At 42.5% G+C, this 21,503-nt stretch overlaps 3 protein-coding genes across 6 annotated transcripts in view; 2 read left to right on the plus strand and 1 right to left on the minus strand.

The window, feature by feature from the left end:
• Nucleotides 1–3,468: 3,468 nt before the first annotated feature.
• On the plus strand, nt 3,469–10,160 carry LOC101481626 (myozenin-2). 2 transcript variants are annotated; one of them, XM_076873333.1, is made up of 6 exons: nt 3,469–3,621; nt 5,364–5,457; nt 7,402–7,550; nt 7,796–7,949; nt 8,509–8,692; nt 9,458–10,160. In XM_076873333.1, the coding sequence occupies exons 2-6, from the start codon at nt 5,376–5,378 to the stop codon at nt 9,639–9,641; spliced, it is 753 nt and encodes a 250-aa protein (XP_076729448.1). In that variant the 5' UTR covers nt 3,469–3,621; nt 5,364–5,375; the 3' UTR covers nt 9,642–10,160. The 2 variants fall into 2 exon arrangements, with proteins under 2 accessions (XP_076729448.1, XP_023010446.2); XM_023154678.2 differs by having other exon boundaries at nt 3,474–3,621; nt 7,796–7,877.
• On the minus strand, nt 10,064–15,945 carry rbm22 (RNA binding motif protein 22). The gene is made up of 11 exons (XM_004571714.6): nt 15,796–15,945; nt 14,624–14,677; nt 14,488–14,517; nt 14,216–14,348; nt 14,017–14,117; nt 13,644–13,816; nt 13,308–13,508; nt 12,303–12,467; nt 11,840–11,928; nt 10,917–11,045; nt 10,064–10,762 (listed from the first exon to the last, which is right to left on the minus strand). The coding sequence occupies exons 1-11, from the start codon at nt 15,847–15,849 to the stop codon at nt 10,608–10,610; spliced, it is 1,284 nt and encodes a 427-aa protein (XP_004571771.1). The 5' UTR covers nt 15,850–15,945; the 3' UTR covers nt 10,064–10,607.
• LOC101482509 (bifunctional heparan sulfate N-deacetylase/N-sulfotransferase 1) overlaps nt 15,411–21,503 on the plus strand; it is a 51,707-nt gene continuing 45,614 nt past the window's right edge. Inside the window, exon 1 of one of the 3 annotated variants that reach the window (XM_014412348.4) lies at nt 15,411–15,548. The gene's annotated coding sequence lies outside the window, so the exon portion shown is untranslated. Of the gene's footprint in view, nt 15,549–15,868; nt 15,984–18,230; nt 18,436–21,503 lie in introns of those variants that run through there. The other 2 variants (XM_023154677.3, XM_004571716.4) reach the window with 2 other exon arrangements.

Below are 21,503 nucleotides of genomic sequence, written 5' to 3' on the forward strand. Positions count from 1 at the left end.
TTTTATATTATATCTTAACTGTCACTTCCAAAATACATGCAGAAAAAAAAAGTATCCAGTTGCAATAAATGAAAATAAAGAGTTCTTCCCACCACTTGATCTTCTATGTTTTTCTCTGTTTCCACACCTCATGGTAACATGGGAGTAGTCCCCAGTCATCTGCTCACAGAGCACCTCCACATGGATGTCAGTGTCATAAAATTGTTTCCACATCTGCCTCAGCTGACCCCTAGCAAAGTGTCCTATCGCTTACTCCTGCAGGGGACAGACAAAGAAAATCTAATGTCTTTCTAAAGAGATTAACCACGCAGCATTTCCTTGTCTCTACTCCAGCTTTTATGTCTGTTATGTCTCCTGTCTGCCCCAGCCCAACGCTGCAGTCAGTCCCCAACCACCTCCCCACCCCTGCTGTAGCAGACCTGTAGTGGAGGGTCACTCCTCCTCCTGGCAGAAGAAGGTCGGCGGCTGCACCTTGGGGTAGCAGGTATTCGTGAAAGTTATCAAGGCCATTGACAAAGTCACGTATGTGTCGGCACAGCACTTGGATGGAGAGAGAATGACTTTGGAAACCCTTTGTAATGTGCCCTGCAACAAAGCGTGTAATCCCTTTGTAAGTAACTGGAAATTCATTGTATTTTATTTGAATTTTAATGTAATTATATTTACCTACAAATACTTTAAGGTAGGTACACTAGAATAAGGGGGTGACAAGTCAGGTTTTTCTGGAAACAAATTAGAGTGTAATTACATTTAAGTACATTCTAGGTTGTTTTAAGTGATGCATAATTTCATGGTAATTTTGCTGAAAAACAAGATTTCCTCATCGTACATCATAAGTAAGCTGTAATTCTCAGAGCACAGGCCGTATTATGGACTGGATTAATTTAGCCTTTTTACATCTTTATTTTTTTAGCTTTATTTAATCCTGACTATGTTGATGTGCATGATGGATTGTCCCTTTATCATATGAATATAAACCCTCTGAGGATTGTTCTCCCTCACCGCCTTACAAGAAAAAACAAATCATCAAAGTTGCATCCCTAAATAATCGTAAAATGATGAAACAAAGCCTAACTTTTTTTTCTTCCTTTCACCATCACTGTTCTGAATCCCTACTACATCTCTACCATAAGGTGGGGAAAAATCTAAAGAGCTGATAAAATACAGTGAAATGCAATTTAACTACAGAGAAATTACACCTTTAGTCACATGTTACTCTGACTTTTTTAATAAAGTAATCATACAGGGACAAAGTCATTTAAGATGTTTAATGCAGAATATTTCATCCATTTTAAAAATAATCCAATCTGATGTTATTTCATCTTATCTCTGAATATCTTTCATTTACAGTCCATGTTTTAGTCCGCCAGCTATATCTAAGTGTTATTAGTCCTTTATTGCAGTTACACAAGCTATTCCAAACCCACCGATATCTTCTGGATATGGAAGAAGCTGCATGGTATTACACTCATGTAACACCCACTAGCAGAACAACAGCCGTGACAGTTTTGTCATCTGTATCTTTTCTCACCTCAAGGATCCTGTCATAACCATATTTCTCAACAAAACCCAGGAAGCAGACACCCCAGGAGTTCATCAGCCTCTTGTGGGGTGTTGCTGTCACTCTACATGCTGCCTTTGCAATCCGGGGAATGAAACTCTCAATATAGACCTGCAAATGCAAACGCTCTGACTTAGGTGAAGAAGCTGTTCTGGCCTGTTGACTATGACCTTTCAGACAAAAGTGACAGAGCAATGAGTAAAAGTGCTATCATGTTGACTTGGATGCAGTCACACACTACAGACCTAAAATATATTATTAGTCCATGGATGACTATAAAGCATAAAGCCATGCCAGTGTACCCACCTGACATCTGCTCTCTCTGACCAGCTTCCACACATCGTCTCCGTAAGACTCCTTGATGAAGTCATGACTCTCACACAGAAGCCCATACATTATTTCTCACTGGATTGAAGCTCAGACTGACTAGCACTATATAGCAAGACGCCTCCCCAGCTGACTGACTTGCAACAGTCCTCCCCAAGGCACCTGCAAGCGATAAGAAAAGTTCAGAATGATGACTTTTTCAGGGCTGCAAGCTGAATATTAATGCATTTAGCTTTTAGCGGGAAGCTATAAAAAGACGTGTACTTATACTGCTGCTTTTGCTTTCTCCAGCTCTTCACTCTGCCAATAAGGATTCATCTGAAGGCCAGCGGGGCAAACGATTTTAAAGGCGCCCTAATTGCACAAAACCCTTGAGTCTGAATGGGACTCTTTTGTTCTTGTGTCAGCTGTCAGTGCCTGGTGGCTGTGCACCTCTCGATGTGACACAAACTCCCTGCGGAAGACGCCTCTCGAACACAGATGAGACCAATTTGAGAAACTTCTGCCTTCATTTTATCATCCTCTTGTTTGCAATAAAATTATCAATGCACAAAATCTGAATGTGTATGTGTGTGTTATTTATTTATTACTTTATCTAGCTCAGAGTAGACTTGAGTTATGAACTGTTTTCACTGTTCCCGACATGTGACTGAACCACACAAAGCAGATTTATTTTTTCTTTTAATGTTTAAACCTTTATGAGGGGGTTTTTCTTTTAAAAAAAAGCAAAATTGCTTTTTCTACTAAACAAACACTCTTAAATAAACCTTTAATGGGCAGAAACTCTTCAGCTTTTATTGTTTGTTTGCAGCTGATTTTCTGTGACTCGGGATGACTTCACATTTTCTTTCAGGCTGGGAGGCTTCCCACTGGGAGATAGTGGTATTGTGGAGCAGGGCAGGTGCAAAATCGATATCCAATCTCAGCAGGGATAAAGAAAATGGTTTTCCCCCCCTCCAGACTCCTGCTGAGCTCAATGAATCAATTTGGGGGGGGAAGAAAAACTGCATGATAAAATTAACTTTAGTTCAAAAAGGGCATCCAAAAATAAAGTTAAAGGTCATTACGCATTGTGCAAGGCAAAAAGTATTTATGCACAAGTCACTATTGGAGTTTCTCTGCAGTTGGTAAACCAACAAATAAATTAAATCCAGATAGTAAAAGTATTGCATGGTTGCTTACTGTGATCATTTACACAGCCGAATAACTCAGCTAAAGATCTCCCACCTCTAGAAACTCAAAGAACAACCAAACTAGATTCAGAGCCACAACCTCGGATCAGTCCTGAAGCTCTTTCTCCAAAACCGCGTTCTAGTGTCCAAGTTTGCAACGGGGGAGGCTGGGGGCTTGGCCTCAGTGCGCAAGTGTCTGGACAGCTGCTGTCATCAAACACACACGCTGAAGGGATCCGATTTTTATCATCACAGAAGCTTGAGGTCAGGATGTAAATCTTTGTGCTCGTCCCTTTCCCTAAATCGCTAGTGCCACCCCTCCTCCTCAAATACTCCCTCGATCCATCCTCGCCCTCTTACCCCTCTGCTAAAATAAACTCAGTGAGGTAAGCACTGGAGGCATCTTGGGATGAGTTTTATACAGACTGCTCCCTCTGTGCTGAGGAGTGTCAGAGTGGAGCGTGGAAGCATCCCAGCAACAGTAAAAGAACAAACCACACAAACACCCCAACCAGCTCCAACACCCGGCAAACAGGCAGGCAGCAGAAGCAAGAGAAGCAGGTAAGGACTAAAATAAGGGGAGTGCAAACCTTTGTATCATCCAAATAAGGAGTGACATAAGACACAGGATTCATAAATGACTGTTTATCAGAAGCATGACTGAACAGCTAAGTGAATATTTTTATTTTCATTGTAAAGAAGTAATCTGCCCGTTTTGTTTAGACCCATGACCGGAGTACGTGTGTACCAAAAAAAATCTGCAGAATATACATTTTTTTTCAAAGAAAGCTGGGCCACCTTTTAAAAAAGAGTATGGTGATGCAGTGCAAATCATCATTGACTATATGTATGTGAAATGAGTGCAGATTAAATGTAAACACTGACATGATTTTATTAATTTTTAACTTTGTTTTGACAAAAACTGTTTTTTATACTGTTTTTATACAGTTTGTTTTTTTGTTTTTTTTACTTTTCTACAGGCGACAGACAGCCTGTAAGGGTTTGAGGACTTTATTGACCAAGTTTATTATTTTCTTGTACTCACTTGATATACGATTTCAGCTACTTAACGGTTTGCGGTCTCCCTTGTCATAATTTGGGTTTCATGGTGCACCAAACGCTCTCAGTGACTGACAGGCCCGGACTGCAGGCACCCAAGTTTAGAGCCCAGAGTCTTTAACTTTACAGTCATGATCTTATGAATATGGTTTAGTTTTAGTAAAATAATTAAGACCTTCTCTTTTCGTAATTTTGCCTCTGTGCACCACCACAGTGGATTTATGATCAGACAGTCATGTGACTATAGTGTAGCCTTTAGGCTTTAATTTGAGGGGTTTAAAAAAATACATGAACTCTTTGGGAATCACAGGCGTTTTTAAACACAGTCCCGCATTTTCAGAGGATCATAAGTAATTGGATTTTGATTTACAAGCAGGTTCTTGACCAGGTGAGGCCTATCTCTGTTGTTATTCTGTGGCAAATTAAATATTAAAGATCTGAAGTAGCCAAATTAGTACAATTGGTATTTTCTTAAAATAGACAATCCTTATATTTGTATGTATGTTACTTTGCCCAATTATTTTTGAGGACTGTTTATAAAATTGGCTGCGATTCCTTGAAAGTTAATGCCATACTTTTATAGAACCCCTTGAATTAAAGTTGCACTTCAATCACATCTTGACTGTGTGATTTCAAATCTATTTTGGTGTACAGAGACACAGCTACAAGCGTTGTGTGATTGTCCAAATATTTATGAACCCAACTGTATGTTCCGATGCCTGTGTATAACGTTCAGCATCAATAATGCCTCTCCAGATTTGCATAATATGGATAGTCTCTGCAATTTGCAGGTAGGTGCTTTCCACCTCTAAGCTGGATAGTCCCTTTCTTTTTTAACCCACAGGATGCAGAGAATTTGTGCAAGAAGTTGTTTATAATCCATCTGACCAAAAGATAATTCTCTACTTAACATATTCAGTATGAAAAAAAAATTCCGTTTCTCGTTTAAGAAATTGGTTTTCGATCTTTTGTAATTTTTTGTAATCTGTATTTCTTACATTTTACACAGAATCCAAACATTTTCCTTTAAGTACTGGGTTACATTACTAAGGATTTGTGGCATATGGGTGAGGGGTGGCATAGCTAAGTTTTATCAACATCAGTGATATAAAAATATCTAATTATAAAATGTCACTAAATCAGAAAGAAAGAAAGACAGATTAGAAAGATTCTGTGTTTATGTTATATGGGAGAAATTACACATTAGCCCTTATACTGATGATGAAAATGTATGTGTTCCTTAGAGGAAGCTGTGAATGATGATGCAGTCAGACGTGAATCACATGACTAAGCAGAGGTTGTTGCAGACTAAGGGTCTGTCTAAGGAAGTCAGGGGAGGTAAGTGTATTTTAGATGCTTTGTTTTATTACTGCCTATGTCAGGGCATCAGGAAATAGAACTGACATATGTGTACAAAACATTTGCATATTAGTTTCAATGCTTTTATGCACGTTGGTCTACTTCTTCTTTTAGTTGGTCCCTTTAGATCATCTACCTTTATCCCATTATCTCTCACAGAGGCTCTCTGCATGTCCTCCTTCACTACATCCATCTTCTCTGTGTTTTTTTTTCTCGTGCCTCTATATTCAGCATCATTTCTCCACTATCCCTCTTCTATACGACTCATTCGAATCTTGTACATCCTGGTCACTCCCAATGAAAGTCTTAACATCTTCAGCACCACCTTCTGTCTTTTTGTCAGAGACACCATCTCCAAACCATACCTCATAGCAGGTCTCACTACCATCTTAAAAACCTTCCCTTTCCCTTCTGTCACAAATCCACCCCTAACACTCATCTCCACCCACTCCACCCTGTCTGCACTCTCTTCTTCACCTCTCTTGTGCACTGTCCATTGCTTTGGATCACCCCAGATATTTAAACTCATCCACCTTTACTGCATACACTCCTTGCATCTTCACCTTTCCACCTCTGTCCCTCTCATTCACACTCATGATTTCTGTCTTGCTTCTACTGACTTTCATTCCTCTTCTCTCCAGAGCATACCTCCGCATCTCCAGGCTCTCTCCCATCTGTTTGCTATTCTCACTACAGATATCTTCTGCAAACATCATAGTCCACAAAAACTTGTGTCCGATCTCATTTGTCAGCCCGTCCATTCAATTCAATTCAATAAAACTCTATTGATCCTGAAGGTTGACCCCGAAGGAAATTGGGTTAAGGCTGCCGACCTTTGCCAGCGCCATTTTTTTTTCCATCAATCATTGCAAAAAGGAAGGGGCTGAAAGTAATCCCACTCCCACCTTGAACCCTTCTGTCACTCCTACCACACACTTCACCAATCTCTCACTGTTCTCATGCAGGTCTTGTATCACCCTCACATACCTTCTACTCTTAACTTCCTCATGCAGGATCACAGTTCCTCATATTCCATAAAATAACGTGTGGATATGAGCCCATGTCCCATGTGACATATAGCATATCTGGGACCAACAGATTGAACTGAGCCAAACATCAGCACATGCTGGCCCACTGCCTGGAGAGAAATGAACTGTAGTATACTGAAATCCCCGGAAGGCCAAAGTGCTGTTGAAATTCTCTGCACATTCCAGTGGGGACCATCCCATTTGCACTGTTTGTTTTCCAGTTTTGGCCGCCAGCTACACTTTGAAACTAAGTCTCCTAAACTCAGCAAAATGTGACTCCCACCACTGAATTTTACACAAGCTGATCAAAGACAGCTCCTCCAGGATGGCACATGCCCAAACCTCCCCGAACACTTATCATGTGCAAGTAAGAGAGCCGCTCTTACACAAGTCTTTCATCCAAAGAGCCTATTTATATGCCGGTTACCCATGCAACCTTGGACCACAACAGACATTACACACCTCTTGACATCACCTTGAGGTTATTTGAGACCCTCCACAGTGCCGGGATATCACACAAGAAGAGACCCTGAGCAAAAGCTCTGAGGATACCAACTAAGTGAGGCTTCCCATGCTTTTACTTTTATATATAAGTCCCTCTCAGCTGTTTAATGTTGACAGAAATAAGAGGACCAGAGGGAACTTTATGATTTGCCAAAGGTCCTTAATAGCCTGTTGTTACTGCCCTTCTCCTTCCAAACGTCTGCAAGTTGCTGCCATCATTAATTAGCACCAACAGCTAAAAGTATTTATGGAGGGTCACATCCACGCTGCCTCACTGCACAAAATCTTGAAGCAAATTATTTTCTGTAGTATGAGCTGTAACTTAAAAAATGCCACGTGTAATCAGTTTTTAAAACATGAGTATCTCTTTGTGTATCCTGTTTTGCACAAGGTTTGAACCTGGGGAAGAAGATTAGCGTTCCAAAAGACGTGATGATGGAGGAGCTCAACCTTCTCTCTAATCGGGGTTCTCGCATGTTTCAGGAGAGACAGAAGAGGGCTGAGAGATTCACAGTAGAGAGTGCTGCCAACACCAGTAATGTAAGAAAGTGAGAGATTAGGAAACTGTTTCTCATGTGTATACTCTCTTGTAACAGCTTAGTGTGCTACATGGATCGAACAGTTACGATTAATAGCAAAAAAGCATTTTCTTAGCCCTTGTGCAATTTGTAGTACAGCAAGAGGCCACTTTACCTCACATCATGAAGAATTACTGCCATATCAGCATCACAACAAGGAAACTTGTTAGGAAAGTAATAAGTAAATTAACCCAGTATCTTTCCTAGGTTTATGCGGAGCCCATTCCTACCCAGCAAGTCATCCAAGAGGTGCAGGCAGGAAAAGAGAACCAGGCTTTCTCCATCCCTGGTAAGCATAGCCTGGTCATGAACCTTCAGAAGACTGTAGCAAAGAAGGGCAGTCCTGATGTCCTGGCTCCAGGTAATACACGACAATGAAAGGATTGCCAAGGACTGCCAAAAGCACAAGCCATGAGACTTGCTCGTTGCAATGCCAGTGCCTGGATAGAGGAAACGCTTGAGCAATGCATGGTCATTGTAGCACACTCTGGTTTGCAAGTGCTCACCTTTGTTTTGGAAATGCATCGGGCACATGGATTTGTTTGATGGTTATTGGTGCCAGGAGAGTTGGCAGTTTGTAGAAAGCAATTAAGTGTGAGCATCTTTGCCGAGTGCTGTTGTGTATTTGCCCCAACAGAAGGCACCGCTTACACTCTGACTGACAGTGAGATAAGCACTGTTTATTATCAGGGATTCACACTGAGATCTAATTACTGTAGTTCCTATTTCCTATTGACAGGGGTGATATCAAACATATTCATATTAGATCTGTGTCTGCTTTAATAAGGAGAGCTTTTATGATTTTTATCTAGTGGGTTTTGAGTTTTTTTTAGTTGAGCTCATTTACATAGAATTTAGCACACACTCACAACTGAAGTCAAACTTTTTAGCCGCTGATACTACATTTTTGCTCATGTCAGGGTATTCCGGCCCTCTGAAGGAAATTCCTCGTGAGAAGTTCAACACGACGGTAATCCCCAAATCCTACTGCTCACCATGGATGGAAGCTTTGGGAGACAATGAGGAGCTCCTGAACACCCTCAATACTCAGCTGCCCCAGCCCCCACAAAGACTACAGGCTTCCAACTACAGGTGCTTCAACAGGTAAATCTGCCCTTTCACCCCAAATAAATCAAAAAGTGGTAAATCTTAGTCTGTTAGAAGCCCACAGTTCTACAAATAGTCCCACAGATGACCTCACCACCTTATCCATCACTATCATATCTTCCCGTCGGCTCCGCTCCATGTTTCCATGGTTTGAAAATTAATCCAGTGTCTGGCTTGCACTTCCTTAGGAGTGACGTATCTGTGATGGCTATTTTGAACACTGGCTCTTGAAAAACGATCTACTGAGGGGTTGCAAGCTTTTAAATGGCCCCACAGGACAAACCAGCACACGAAAGAGAATCACGTCTCTCATGGCACACAAGGAATTGCATCACACAAGCGAGGGCAGGACAAAGGTTACGCTTGGGCAGACGGATAAACGGAGAATATATGAAAGACCAACTGGCTTTACTCACTTGAAGCTGTCAGATAAATAAATTCTGACAGCCAGGTTGAAACTGAAGCCAATGTGGAAGGATCTTTTTACACACTTACAGTTATTATGAAGGCTTAATTAAATCTGAACTCTAACAGTGAGAGCAGCAGTGTTAGTAAAGGAGGTCAAGTTCACCCCCAATGCCTGTTAGGGTTTTTTTTTTTTAACCGTTAAAAGAGCCTTCTGTTTAGAGCAGGGACTTCCAAATTCATATTAGGTATCATGTGAAAGACACCCGCTTTAAGGGAAGGAGTGTAAGCTAACACTTCTAGGTAATGTTCCACCATAAAGTGTTTACTTAACCACAAAAGACTCTTGTTTCTCAGATCTCCAATGCCATTTGGGGGCGCTGTGGCAAGCAAACGGGTGATCCCGGTGATCAGCTTTGAGGCTGTAGAATCCCAGCAACTTCCTGGCATCGCTCTGGACCGCATGTGCCGTCGCCCCAACTTCAACAGAGCACCCAGGGGATGGGGACCCGATTACTGCCCTGAATCTAATGAACTATGAAGAGAAGCTGACAGACTAAAAGAAGCTAAAGACTGAAACTCTGGCCTATGATCGCTCTTCTCCTCCTACAAAGACGAACCCTCTGTTAATCCTAAAGCACCGCAGGGGAGAAGAAGAAGAAAAAAAGTACTCCTGCATGATATACAAAGTGGTTTTCTACTGCCGAGTGGATTGATGAGCTGAGGCGAACTCCCAAGTTCATTACACACTCAGTCAAGTCCAGGACAATGCTGCCACAGGCTGATCAGTCCTACCTATTGTTCCTGTTTGTCACCTCGAGCAGTATCTGATCCCATCAATGTCTCAATGTCTGCCTGCCCTCTCCTTTCCCTTCACTCTGCAGCTTTACATCTTCTCTATTAATCAGAAGCTGCCAGACGCCGTTATACAAGTAATGATGAATAATGCACACAGAGACGATGGATGGAAAAAGTTAGCCGTTTTAATGACAAATGAAAACAATATTCAAAGAAAGCCTTACAATAAAGTAAGTCAGATGATGTCAGATAAAAAAGTCAACTGAAATTAACAGAATCTAACTGCACGTTATACTACACACAATGTGACAAATACAAGTTTAACCTAAGGAAAAACATTTTATATATACACACACAATGGTTCCTACCACAGGAGGCTTTGAAACCCGTGTGGTCAGCGCTCTTGTTTTTAAAGTCTTTTAAAACGTTAGGCTCCGGTGTTCAGATGCCGTTTTGGCTACTTTTTGACAACTTGCAAGATCCTGGTTGTCGTCTCTCCAGACACAGATGGTGCTTCTTCACATCATTCACTGCTCTGCAGGTGGAGTATTTAAAAAAAAACATAACAAAAAAACCCGACTGTTTTCTATGCGATGTCCTGCTCCCAGACGTTGCCTTTGGGTTCACCGCCAGTTTGCAATGTGTCCTGACCAGGTTGAATACAAGGAGAAGAGCGACATCTAATAACAGCACGACTTCCCTCTGACTGCTAATCGCCATGACGTGCTCCATGTGCAGCATGGGCACCCATGCGCTGAGGATCCTGAGAGGGGTAGTGGATTTGACCTGGAGGTCTCATGCTCATTGGAGGGGGCATAGGCGGGGCCATGGGACCCATGTGGTGAAACATTGGAGGGCCAAAGCCTAAGGGAGCAAAGGAAATAAACATGCTAAGTATCTACAATTACAAACTGTGTACACCTATGTAAGTGACTAAACCAAGACTGATGCTTTTAAAAAAAAAAAAAAAATTCATAAACTATACTATAAAATACACATTAATAAGTCATAATTTTACCTGGAGGAGGTGGATTGATGCCTGGAGGTGGGGGTAATGCAATGTTCATGACAGCAGGAGAGGAGCTGGGGTCAAGGTTGAAGTAGTTGGCAGGAGGCTCTTCATCTAGAGCTGGCGGTGGAGGCAGAGCTAGTGCAAAGAAGAGCAAAGTTTTAGAAACTAAACAGGAAATGGCAACAGGCCAGCAAGATGTTTTTATGTCCGATTTTGCCAAATTAGCCCAATTCTACACGCACAGATTTCATATTAACTCATTCACTGCCATTGACGTCTATAGCCGTCAATTGCAGTGAATGAGTCAATGGGTTTAACTCATTCACTGCCAATGGCTGGCAGTGAATGAGTTAATTGAGAGTTTGTAAAACAACAAATAAGAATTAGATGCAGACATCAAACAGCATGCAACAGCTCGCTTTCTCCTCTGCTTGCTGTGTCTGACAGCTGAACCTGAGCTGCAGTACATACGCAGTCACAGCAGATGAAGTGTCCGTTCCACTTGGATTCACATGAAATCTGCAAATGTGGCAACTTCCTCCAAGGTTGTGTGGAGCTGCACACAATCTTATTTGTGCTCTAAAGCGCAACTACCTTGAAACACTGAAAAAAAGGAACGACAGACTCTTTGCTTTACTCCAAAAGTCACATTCACTCAGCTTTTTTTCCCCCTCTGCAGTGACTCTATTCCCCACCAGTTTCAGTACAGAACTGAAGGTTTAAGGGAGAAAAGCTAAAATGACTGGTGTGGGACAGATGATGAACTGAATAGCTCAGTATAAGATAAATAAGGAACATTTTCAACCCTAAATCAAGCACAGCTGAAATCCTGCCCATACACACCTACCACAAATGCTCAGCGCCGCAAGAACAACTCTAAATGTTCTTCATGCACACACACACACATCCTCACACTCTTCGAGACTCACCTCCAGGCAGTCCAGGCACAGGATCAAGTCTGGTACCCATCTCACTGACACCATCTTTGATTCCCTCCTTTCCTCTTGCTGCCTGGGACCTAAATGGGCACACAGCACAAGTCAAACAATGACTAATGACACTGCAACATTCACCATCCAGGACAAAATCAATTTTAAGCCTCCTGCCTGACATAATTTGATTAAACTCTTTCTACATTTCCACTTTGAGTCAAGCATTATGTCAGGGCATTACCTTTAAACATGGCAAATTATCACTTTTAAAATTGACATCTTTACCTAAATGGCTCTCCTTGGTGGGGGTTTATGGGAGTTAAGCTTATAAATCAGATTGCAAAATGATGTTTTGTAATTTACATTGTTATGAGCCCCCTTTAATGGATTCAGTACCTTCTGGTGTTGCTCTTAATATTCACAAAGCTGGACAATGTTTAACTTTTGATCGGATTCTTACCTTCCCCACTTGACAGTGAGTCTTCGTCCGTTAATAATGAGTTTGTTGAAGGACTTTTCAGCAGCCGTTTCAGCTGACTGCCGCGTGGCAAACTGGATGAAAGCGCACTGCTGCCTTTGGACTATGGTAATGGTTCGGATTTCACCAAACTGGTAGAAGTGACTCCTGCAATGACACAAAATAGTGAAATAAAAATACTTTGTAAATTTTGCTGTGTTGCAGTAAGTAGAAATAACAATATCCGCTTGTGGCTGTAACCCTCTAGCTGGCAACAACAGCTGTCTAGCCTAATAATACATGTAGCGGAAGCTTTAGAAGAGTTTATTAAGCAGGCACGAAAGATAAGTGTTACCAATTTAGAATCTGACCAAACGTGACATATGACCACAATCTCTTCTTCTTTTCCTGACTTATTTCTTTGAGTAAAAGTCAGCAAATTGCTCTCGTAGAACATCCCATCAGCATTTTGTATTACTGCCAAACGCCCTTGCTATGCATCGCGGAGAAGGAACAAATATACATATGCTACGATCATTACAGTGTAATGCTATGATACATTATATTGTGGCAACATTCTATTCTGACACTGCACCGATCAATTGAACTGTCAAATGTACAACAATAAACGACTGTGGGATTTCTATAAAATATTCCTATAGGCCATATAAATGTCGGCACTCACAGGGCCCTAGGCAATGTTTATACAAAGTTTCATCAAGATTAGTGCACTTGTGTTGGAGGCGATAAGGAGCATGCAAAGATACATACGCTATGATCATTTTAGTATAATTAGACATTTGTATTTTGTATTATTCTAACCAGCTCATCTTTGTTTGTGCCTGATTTAAATAGTGATGAGAGAGATAAGATAGGAATGGAACAGATGGATGAATAGACAGCCAAAAACACAATGCCTCCAGCCACAGCTGTCCCGGGCATCGAGGCATAACAATAAATTATCACAGCAAGCTGTAAAAGAGGTCATTATGAAACAGAAATGCTTACTTGAGGTCTCCATCTGTAACAGTGTCTCCCAACCCCCCAATGTAGAGAGTGGTGATGGATTTGTCCTCTGGTGGGTCCAGTCGGGGCATAGTTGAAGCCCGCTTTAGTAATTTGTCAGCCACTGGGTCATTGATGCCATAGTAACGATCCTTTATGTTTTGGTCTGCTAGAGGGTCATCAGGATCTGTGGGCTTCTCATGCCTGTGTAAAGAGGGCAACAGAAAAACAATAAATATGATATGAAACTTCAACTAACCCATAGCGATGTCTTAATATATGTGAGCTGATATCAAAAGAAAGAATCAGCTCCATGGAGACTAGCATCATGGCACTCACCTGTAGGGACATTCCTCCCCTCTCTTACACTCTCCCTTGACCCAGAAGGAGCAGATGTGTGGCCGGTTCCTCTTGTAATATGGTGTGGTCCGAGCCAACTTCAGCAACATATCACTAGAACTTGGAGCCTTACCAAGCTGGCCCACTGGCCGAGTGCCATCGGAATTGGCTATCTGTAAACAAAGAAGTCCAGAGAGGCATGATGGATGGAAAATCTCTCTTATGTTTGCTTGAAAAAAAACCCACTGGATCAGACATTGGACCAGTAAAGACTGTTATCACTGTGCAAGCATAACAACTTAAAAAATAAACAAACCCAAACCAAAACAAACAAACAAAAAAATCATACTGCAGTCATGAGAAAGGAGCTTACCTCTCTCTCCATGTTCTGTGTGTAGTACTCTTTATTCACATCTGACCGAGGAACCTCATCTTTAACGGAGAGTCCAGTGTCTCGGACTTGGATAGGCAAACCTGTCAAACACAAGATATGACAGGAGGGTTACGCTCAGAACTATATAAATGAGGAGCTCATGAAATCTGCACAGCGACAAAACCCAGAGGAGACTCACCATACTCCAGGTCCAGCAGACATGTCTGACAAACATTTTTCATTTTACTGCAGGTCTGACAGACTTCTGTCTTTTTGAAACGCATCCGTGTTCCTGGACACCATCGGAACACTGTAAAGGGCCGAGCACAGATCTGATAGGCGGAGAGCGACGTATTAGAATAGAATACCCTTTTATTGTCATGCATCAAAAAGGCCTGTACAATGTGGGCTAAATATGTACAATTTAAACAGTTAAGGCACCCCCCCCAAACAAAAACAAAAAAAACATACCTTGCATTCTTTCCCATATTTTTCCTTGGTCTGTAAAACAAAGCATGACCATATTTGGACTTGCACATTTGCTGGTATTAACACTACAAGCAAATAGTTTTGAATTTGCTATGAAAGCACAGGGATGCTCACTCACCATACGAATGTAAGGATTTTCTCCTAAACATGTCTGACACAAAATTGGAAAATCCTGAGGAGAAAGAAGAACCGTGAAAATCAAGCACTGTAATCTTCGGTTTATCCAACAATTCCTTGAATTAAGTTATTCAACAGACCGACTTGGCTCCCCATCTCTGCTTCACCTTCTGCTGTGAGCACCTTGGCACACGTACAGGTAAGACTGAATACAAGACGTGCTATGGGACCTATTTTGCCATCTGTTAAAGGATGCTGTTTCAGTCCAAGTGCTGGGTGCTGAAAACGGCTTTGCCCTAATCCGTCTCACAGACAGCATCAGCCAAACATCTAAATATAGGCAGATCTTATGGCTGAAGCGACATCTACATAATCTAGGGTTGCAAAGTTTATAGACTAGCATCTTAACAAAACCAACATTGGATAAATGCCCTGTGGTGTCATAGCTCAATAAGGGAAACTGATTTGTTGCCTTATAGGGTAAGTAATGTTTAGGTAGGTCACAAAAACGTTTTTTGTTTCCAACTAAGGACTGGTCTGTTTGTGACCTTATATAACAATCAGTCGCTGTTGAATTTACCCAGTAGTGTAAAGACTTTATTTTTAGACTAAATTTTCTCTAATATTTTCGCCGCTGTCAAACCTGCCTAACAAGAAGGTTCGTTTTTTCAGTGTCACTTAGAGCGGTTCCACCCAGGATGATGTGGCTTTTTTCGTTTCCTCATATTCATTTATATAAGCAAATTTTCACCCGCCTACCATCGTTTTAGCATTGTTAGCCTGCTAGTGCTGGCCTTTATAGGTGCAGCCAGTTAACTATCACACAGCGCAGGGTTAGGTTACGTTAGCAATGATAGCTGTAAGCTCAGTCACTGTCGTTTTTACTACACTCTATAATATGGTCTCGTTGGATCCAGTGGAAAAAGGTATGTTCCATGAACTAATGTAAAATATCGAAAGCAATAATGTACACAGGTGAGCTAATGAAGCTAGCAGCCACGCTTCTACAACTAGCTACCGCTAGCTAGCGGAAGGCTAACTATCGAGAAAACTGACTAGTTTAATAAAAAGCTAGCGTGTTTCGCGATTATATTAACTCGTGAAATGAAACGTAACATAATGTGCTTCAATCATTGAAACCACTCGGCAACATATAACCCCAATAAAACGTACCGCGTCTTCCCAGTTCTGTCTGTTGTAAGTGTTGGAGCCTAGGGAAGTCGCCATTTTGCAGACTGTGGATCAACCGGAACGGGTTGCCAGGTCTGTGCGTGAAAAACCACCCCAATAGCCAATCAAAACTGGCGCCCACATCAGCCAACGCTGGTAGCGGTACAGGCAGCGGCTGGCAGAGAGTACCTGTAAGTGGATGACATGTGAACTAGAACCAGTTTGCTGGGATATGTAAACATGTATATAACTGCTTAGTCATGTATGCATTGTTTCATTTCAAAAATGAATTTGTATTTATAGATGTACATGTAAGTTCCTTCGAAATGTGTCTACTTAACCAATAATTTTTACCCTGCAGCATTTTAACTGTAGCCCAGTTTCGGGAAAACTGCAGAACTGGCAACCCTGCAGACCTCGCTCTACACTGGGCGAAAGGCGACACATTTTTAAATTGACTATTGTTTTTACTTTTAAGTCTAGGATGTGTTCTATCAGGAGTCAGTTTGAGGATGTGTTTCGTTTAGCGGGATGTGGGAATCTTGTGTAGTCTGCGAGACTACAAAAGCCCACAATGCACCGCGGGCCAGATAGCCACGTTTCACCTAAGGATGTCGCTCTATTTCAAGAAACTATCAGGTTTACGATAAAATAAAATGGGAACGTAAATATCAGAGAATAACTGTCAGTATAGTAGAAATACTAACCCCGACTCGTCCATCTGCACCTTGGGTGTAAACCTGAGTGTGTTTTTGTTGTGTGCTTTCCCCTTTGGCTTTATGACACGAACTGTTAATTGTGAAGGTGTATAATATTAATTTACCCCAAAAACAGAAAACGCAACTGGTGTTTTTTGAGTATGTCTTAAAAAAAATCAGTGACCTAATATGATATGGCTTACAGCCTGTGGGGAGGTTTAAAATGACTTTAATGCTTTATTTGCTTAACTGAGGTGCTGATACAGAGATATTTGTTGTAAACAAAGGCTGTAAAGCGCTATTTCCGGAGACAGGGAAAAACAGAAGACAGACAGACTGCTTGGTTGATGTGTGAGAGCTCGTGTAGGCCAATTGTGTCCTCGACACACACACACACACACACACACACACACACACACACACACACACACACACACACACAGTTTGTCTATCCACCTGCTCTGATTCAGGTCAGGGTGTCTTTGCGGTGTGAAACTCCAATTAGTGGGCCAAAGGATGTTGAAGATTACAGATGGCAACTAAGTCCCTAATGTTTATTTAAGGTCAGAGAGGTTGTGGAGTCAGAGGGCAGGGATTAGATGGAGGTCTGGAGCACTGGCAGCATGCAGCTGCCCTTTAGCAAGTCAAGATGAAGCGTCTGGGATTCTTTATGATCACCTCCAAGTGGAAAATCCCCATGTTGTCCTTTTTCTTTTGATCTCTTACCTAGATTTAGGATTTCAAGTGTAAACTGGTTGAATTCTATCAGATAGGTGGCTCCATTTGTTAATGATTGAGGGTTTGAGTAATCATATTTACATAATAGGGGAGCAGAAATTTCCACTGGCCTTGTCCTGTTGTTTTTCTTCAAATGGGGTGAACAGACAGTCTCTTGCCCTATAGCACAACAAAGCAAACCTTTTGGGCACAGCCCTTTTGTCCTAATGAGTTTTCTGACCCTTTCTCCTTGATCATGTGAGCCAGTTGTTTTGAAGAACGGCTTTGTCTCGGATTAACCGGCCTGTAATTAAAATCACCAACTGCAAGAGTCACAAGGTCAGAGGACGTGTAGGTGTGCTGCCGCATCTCAGATGCTTCGTGTTACAGAGCTGCTTCAAGAAGTCATCGCCTTGATACTGTGTGAATCTGTTTGGCACATGACACGACAGACAGTTGGTTGTTATTTAGGCTATTATGGACCGTCGTCACCAGTTTTATTGCAGATGATTCAAAGATATTGATGTTTGCTGTGAAATGTTTTGTATTATTAAGCATCACCAAGACTATGGTTGCAAATACAAGTATTCCATTAGACATATCCTTCACAAGATAATGAAAATACCATAGTGTGAAAGGATAACTGTAGTAATGCAGTGATAAAGCCACTATGACTCAACACTGTGTAAGTGCTTCTTATAAGGAAACAGAGACTGATGCAAAACCGGTTAAATGACCTAAATGTTGGCTCCTTGTGCGCATAGCATTCCTTTCCCTCAACTACCCCTTTTCCTAAAAAAAATATATCAAAAACTTTTAAGTGCAATTGTAATAGTTTTCGACAAATGTGGAAGCACAAGAAGACAAATAATCTCCGCATTGTCGATCAGGGACGCTCCCGCAGTAATCTCCTGCAGGAACAAGATCGCACAGTGATTTCTTTGAGGAGTTCTGTAGCTTGCATGCATGCATGCGCATATCAGGAGGAAAAATGCGCCGCGCTGGCGCCTCCTGACGACAGTTATGGGCTACTGCCTGTGCACAGAGCTGCAGGAGAGAGGGTCTTTCTCACATTTCCCGATTTCTCCCAGCCGAGTCCGCTCTGCCCGCTTCCACATCACGGCCGACAGCAAACCGAGACGACGTGAGCCCGGCGCGCTTAAATCACCACATTCAACCCGGCCGGCCTCCTGTGCACAACATCCGTGCGTCGTCACATACGGACAAGGTGAGTGAAAATCGACACGACCGCACGGAGCGTCGCGGTGTTTTTGCTATTTGGTAGGCGACCGAAAGCCTCGTCGCTCGGTCTCCCCAGGCCAGGCTAGTTGTCTGGCGCAGACGGAGATGAGGCCAGTTTTTTTTCGGCCTGATCTCCCTCTCTTTCTCTCTCTGCCCACTAGCTGGGAACATAAAGCCCCGGCGTTGTTATTATGGTGGCGGCCCCTCGGCACAGATTTCACGCTCGTCCACGTAGCAGCGGTGATCGAGGGGCTAACGTTATTGTCGTGGAGCGCGTCGGGTGGAAGTTTGTGCTCAGGATAGAACCGCTCCGTGATTTTCACGGGAATTCCTTTATCGAGGGGACCAGACGGCACAGCTCGGCACCGAGCAGAACTGCTTTCTACAACTTTGTGGCTCAGTGTGCACGGTGTTAGGAAATTATCGCCCTCCCATAAGTTTGCGCTATCCGGCCGCAGTGTTAACAGCAGACCTGTTACAGTGCTGTGGTTAAAAAGGCGAATGATAGTGTGCGTAAAATAACAGATTTATGCGAGTGTCTGCTGCGCGTGGCAGAGGTGGACAAAAGATTAGCACGGGAGTGTAACTAGTGCTTTAATATGACTTCATTTGATTTAGGTGATCATATTTTTTTCTTGAAACTTGCTTGTTCAAAGCTGTTATTATGGGATTTATCAGATACCTGTAGGAGTCATCTAAATGCTGGTGTTTGTTTATTGATTTTTCTAATTTACTAACTGTTTACAACTAATAATGTGAAGCTGATTAGGTCAAATTATTAACCAGATGAGGGTTTTTTTGTATTCTGAGAAAGTGGGACATTTTCAAATGCACGAGAAATGCACCCGGTTCTGATATGTTTACATGTGGCTTGGTGGTTGTTGTAAAAGGGCTCCAGCCATGCACAGAAGGAAGGCTCAGATACGATTTGTGTCTTCTCTCTGTGAGCCTGCTTTGTTGCTCTTGTCTGGCGTAAAATGGAGCAAATGCATGCCTCCACCAAGCACCGCATCCGTTAAAAACTATAAACACTTAAAAAAAAAAAAAGAAAAGAGAGAAAAAAGGGGGGTAGGCAGTCCAGACCTGCCTGAAATCTGTTGCCTTGGGGCGTTGGAGCATGGAAGTGTGCACCTCAAGTGACTAAGAGATTACTAAAGAACAGTGACTCACGCTCAGAATGTATTTGGCAAAGTCACAAGGACTTTCCCTGCATTTTGCCTCAGCTGCAGAGCAAATTTTTGCAAGTGAAAAGCAGTGCCCTGCTGATTTTATGTATCAAGAGATTCATTTGACCATTGCTTAACTTTTTTTTCTTTTCCTTTTTTGCTATTCCCAAGCCATGTGTTGTTTATCAAATGTCCCACCCTGCATCTGTGGAGAGAGAGAGAGAGAAAAAAAGTGGGGCTTATTCCATTTTCAGATTATATTTTTTTAAGGAGTGAGGTTGCTGTCATTTGTTTGTCAAAATTTTGTGGAAAGCCAGATCCTAAGTTGTGTTCTATTTATCCGTGCCAACTGTTTGTCTGGTTGTTCTAACCCTCCATCTGACTGCTCCCACTGGCTGCCAACCATGCTGTGATCTAGCGCTTTCAGCTGATGAAGGCTGCCACTGCTGCCGCATCCATTTGATCATATATCAACATCTTTTCACTTAGATATACCTGTGAAACAGCGCAGCAGGGCTACAATGCCTACACGCGCGCACACACACACATACGCGCAGGTTGATAAAATAGCGCGGGTATGATGCTGTATGACAGATCGCGTCACCGAGGCGCGTCTTGAGCGTTTATCAGAATGAGGCATGATCACAGGCAGTATGTCATTGTAGATTTTAAGGTTTTAACAGGGAACAGAGGGAGATCGGCTGTCGATCAGAGGCTCCAGCCCTTCGTCGTTGCTTATCTCCTTGTAGAGGTGGATGTAAATTTAATTGTAAGCAGTAACTATCATCACATTTAAAGCTATGTGCAGTAATTGTTGGGAGCTGCAGGGCCCAACAACTTGCCAGCGCTTGTATTTTTCCATGTCACTGCTCCTTGTAGCTCCACTCTGTGTGTGGGGGGCAGACCTCTCTTTAGTGTGAGGCCGAAGCCAGGCATCTTTCCAAACTCAACTCCCCCCCCAACAACCCTCAACCTTCTCTGCTGGTTATAAGCACTGCTTTGTGCCACAGAGCTGCTCCCTATGGTTTTTATTCACATATTACTACAACACCACTAGCTCCACAAGATACTGGAATCTGCAATTCGACGTAAACCCAGCTAGAGCCTGCTGTCTGACAGACAAAGTCAGATGTTCCCTCATTAAAATGAAGCTTTTGGATTAATAAGCCAGAGTTCGAGAGGCAGATTGCGCCACTGTAGCCTCTAAAAAGTAGATTGCGTTTAAGTGTCTTTTCTGTCCCGGAATGTGGAGGTGGCATTTTTGGGCTTAGGCTGGGCTACCATGAGGCGTATTGGAGAGCAGGAGAAAAGTAAATACATTTCAGACAGCGCAGCACAACCGAGTATTAGCAAATGATCCGATATCATCTGTAATCCTCGGGAAAACCTGGAGAGTTGTCTTTGAATGGCGCTAGCGTCCATCCAGACAGTTGGCAGGCGGTAGGGGTGTCCACATGTGCGAGTGGCTGGCGAGGCTAGCTGAATGCTACAGTATGCAGGCAGATCAGATTACTGAACGATTAGCAATGGCCTCCCATCCCCGGCCCGGGGAAATGATTTTCCACTGTCATAATTCCCTAGACTGAATTACGCCGGCCAGTGACTCAGAGATACTCCGTACTACCAGCCCAAGTACCGCATGGTATAACTGTTGCTCTCTGGGGAGGGGGAGATATGTTGTGACCCTTGTTGCACCAGAGCACAAAATCGTTTTTTTTCTATTTGAATTTCATTAAGAGCTCCGGGACCTGCTTTCATGCACAGATGGCAGTGTGACCTGGCTTCAACTTTGGTTGCACAAAAGGTAGAGTTCAGCGTGATGTTTACTCTTTAGCTGGCAGTGTGACCCAAAGGAGGAAAACTGCCCTCAATACAATAAACTGTTCCT

This window comes from Maylandia zebra, linkage group LG2 (assembly GCF_041146795.1).
Source record: "Maylandia zebra isolate NMK-2024a linkage group LG2, Mzebra_GT3a, whole genome shotgun sequence".
Taxonomy (NCBI): domain Eukaryota; kingdom Metazoa; phylum Chordata; class Actinopteri; order Cichliformes; family Cichlidae; genus Maylandia; species Maylandia zebra.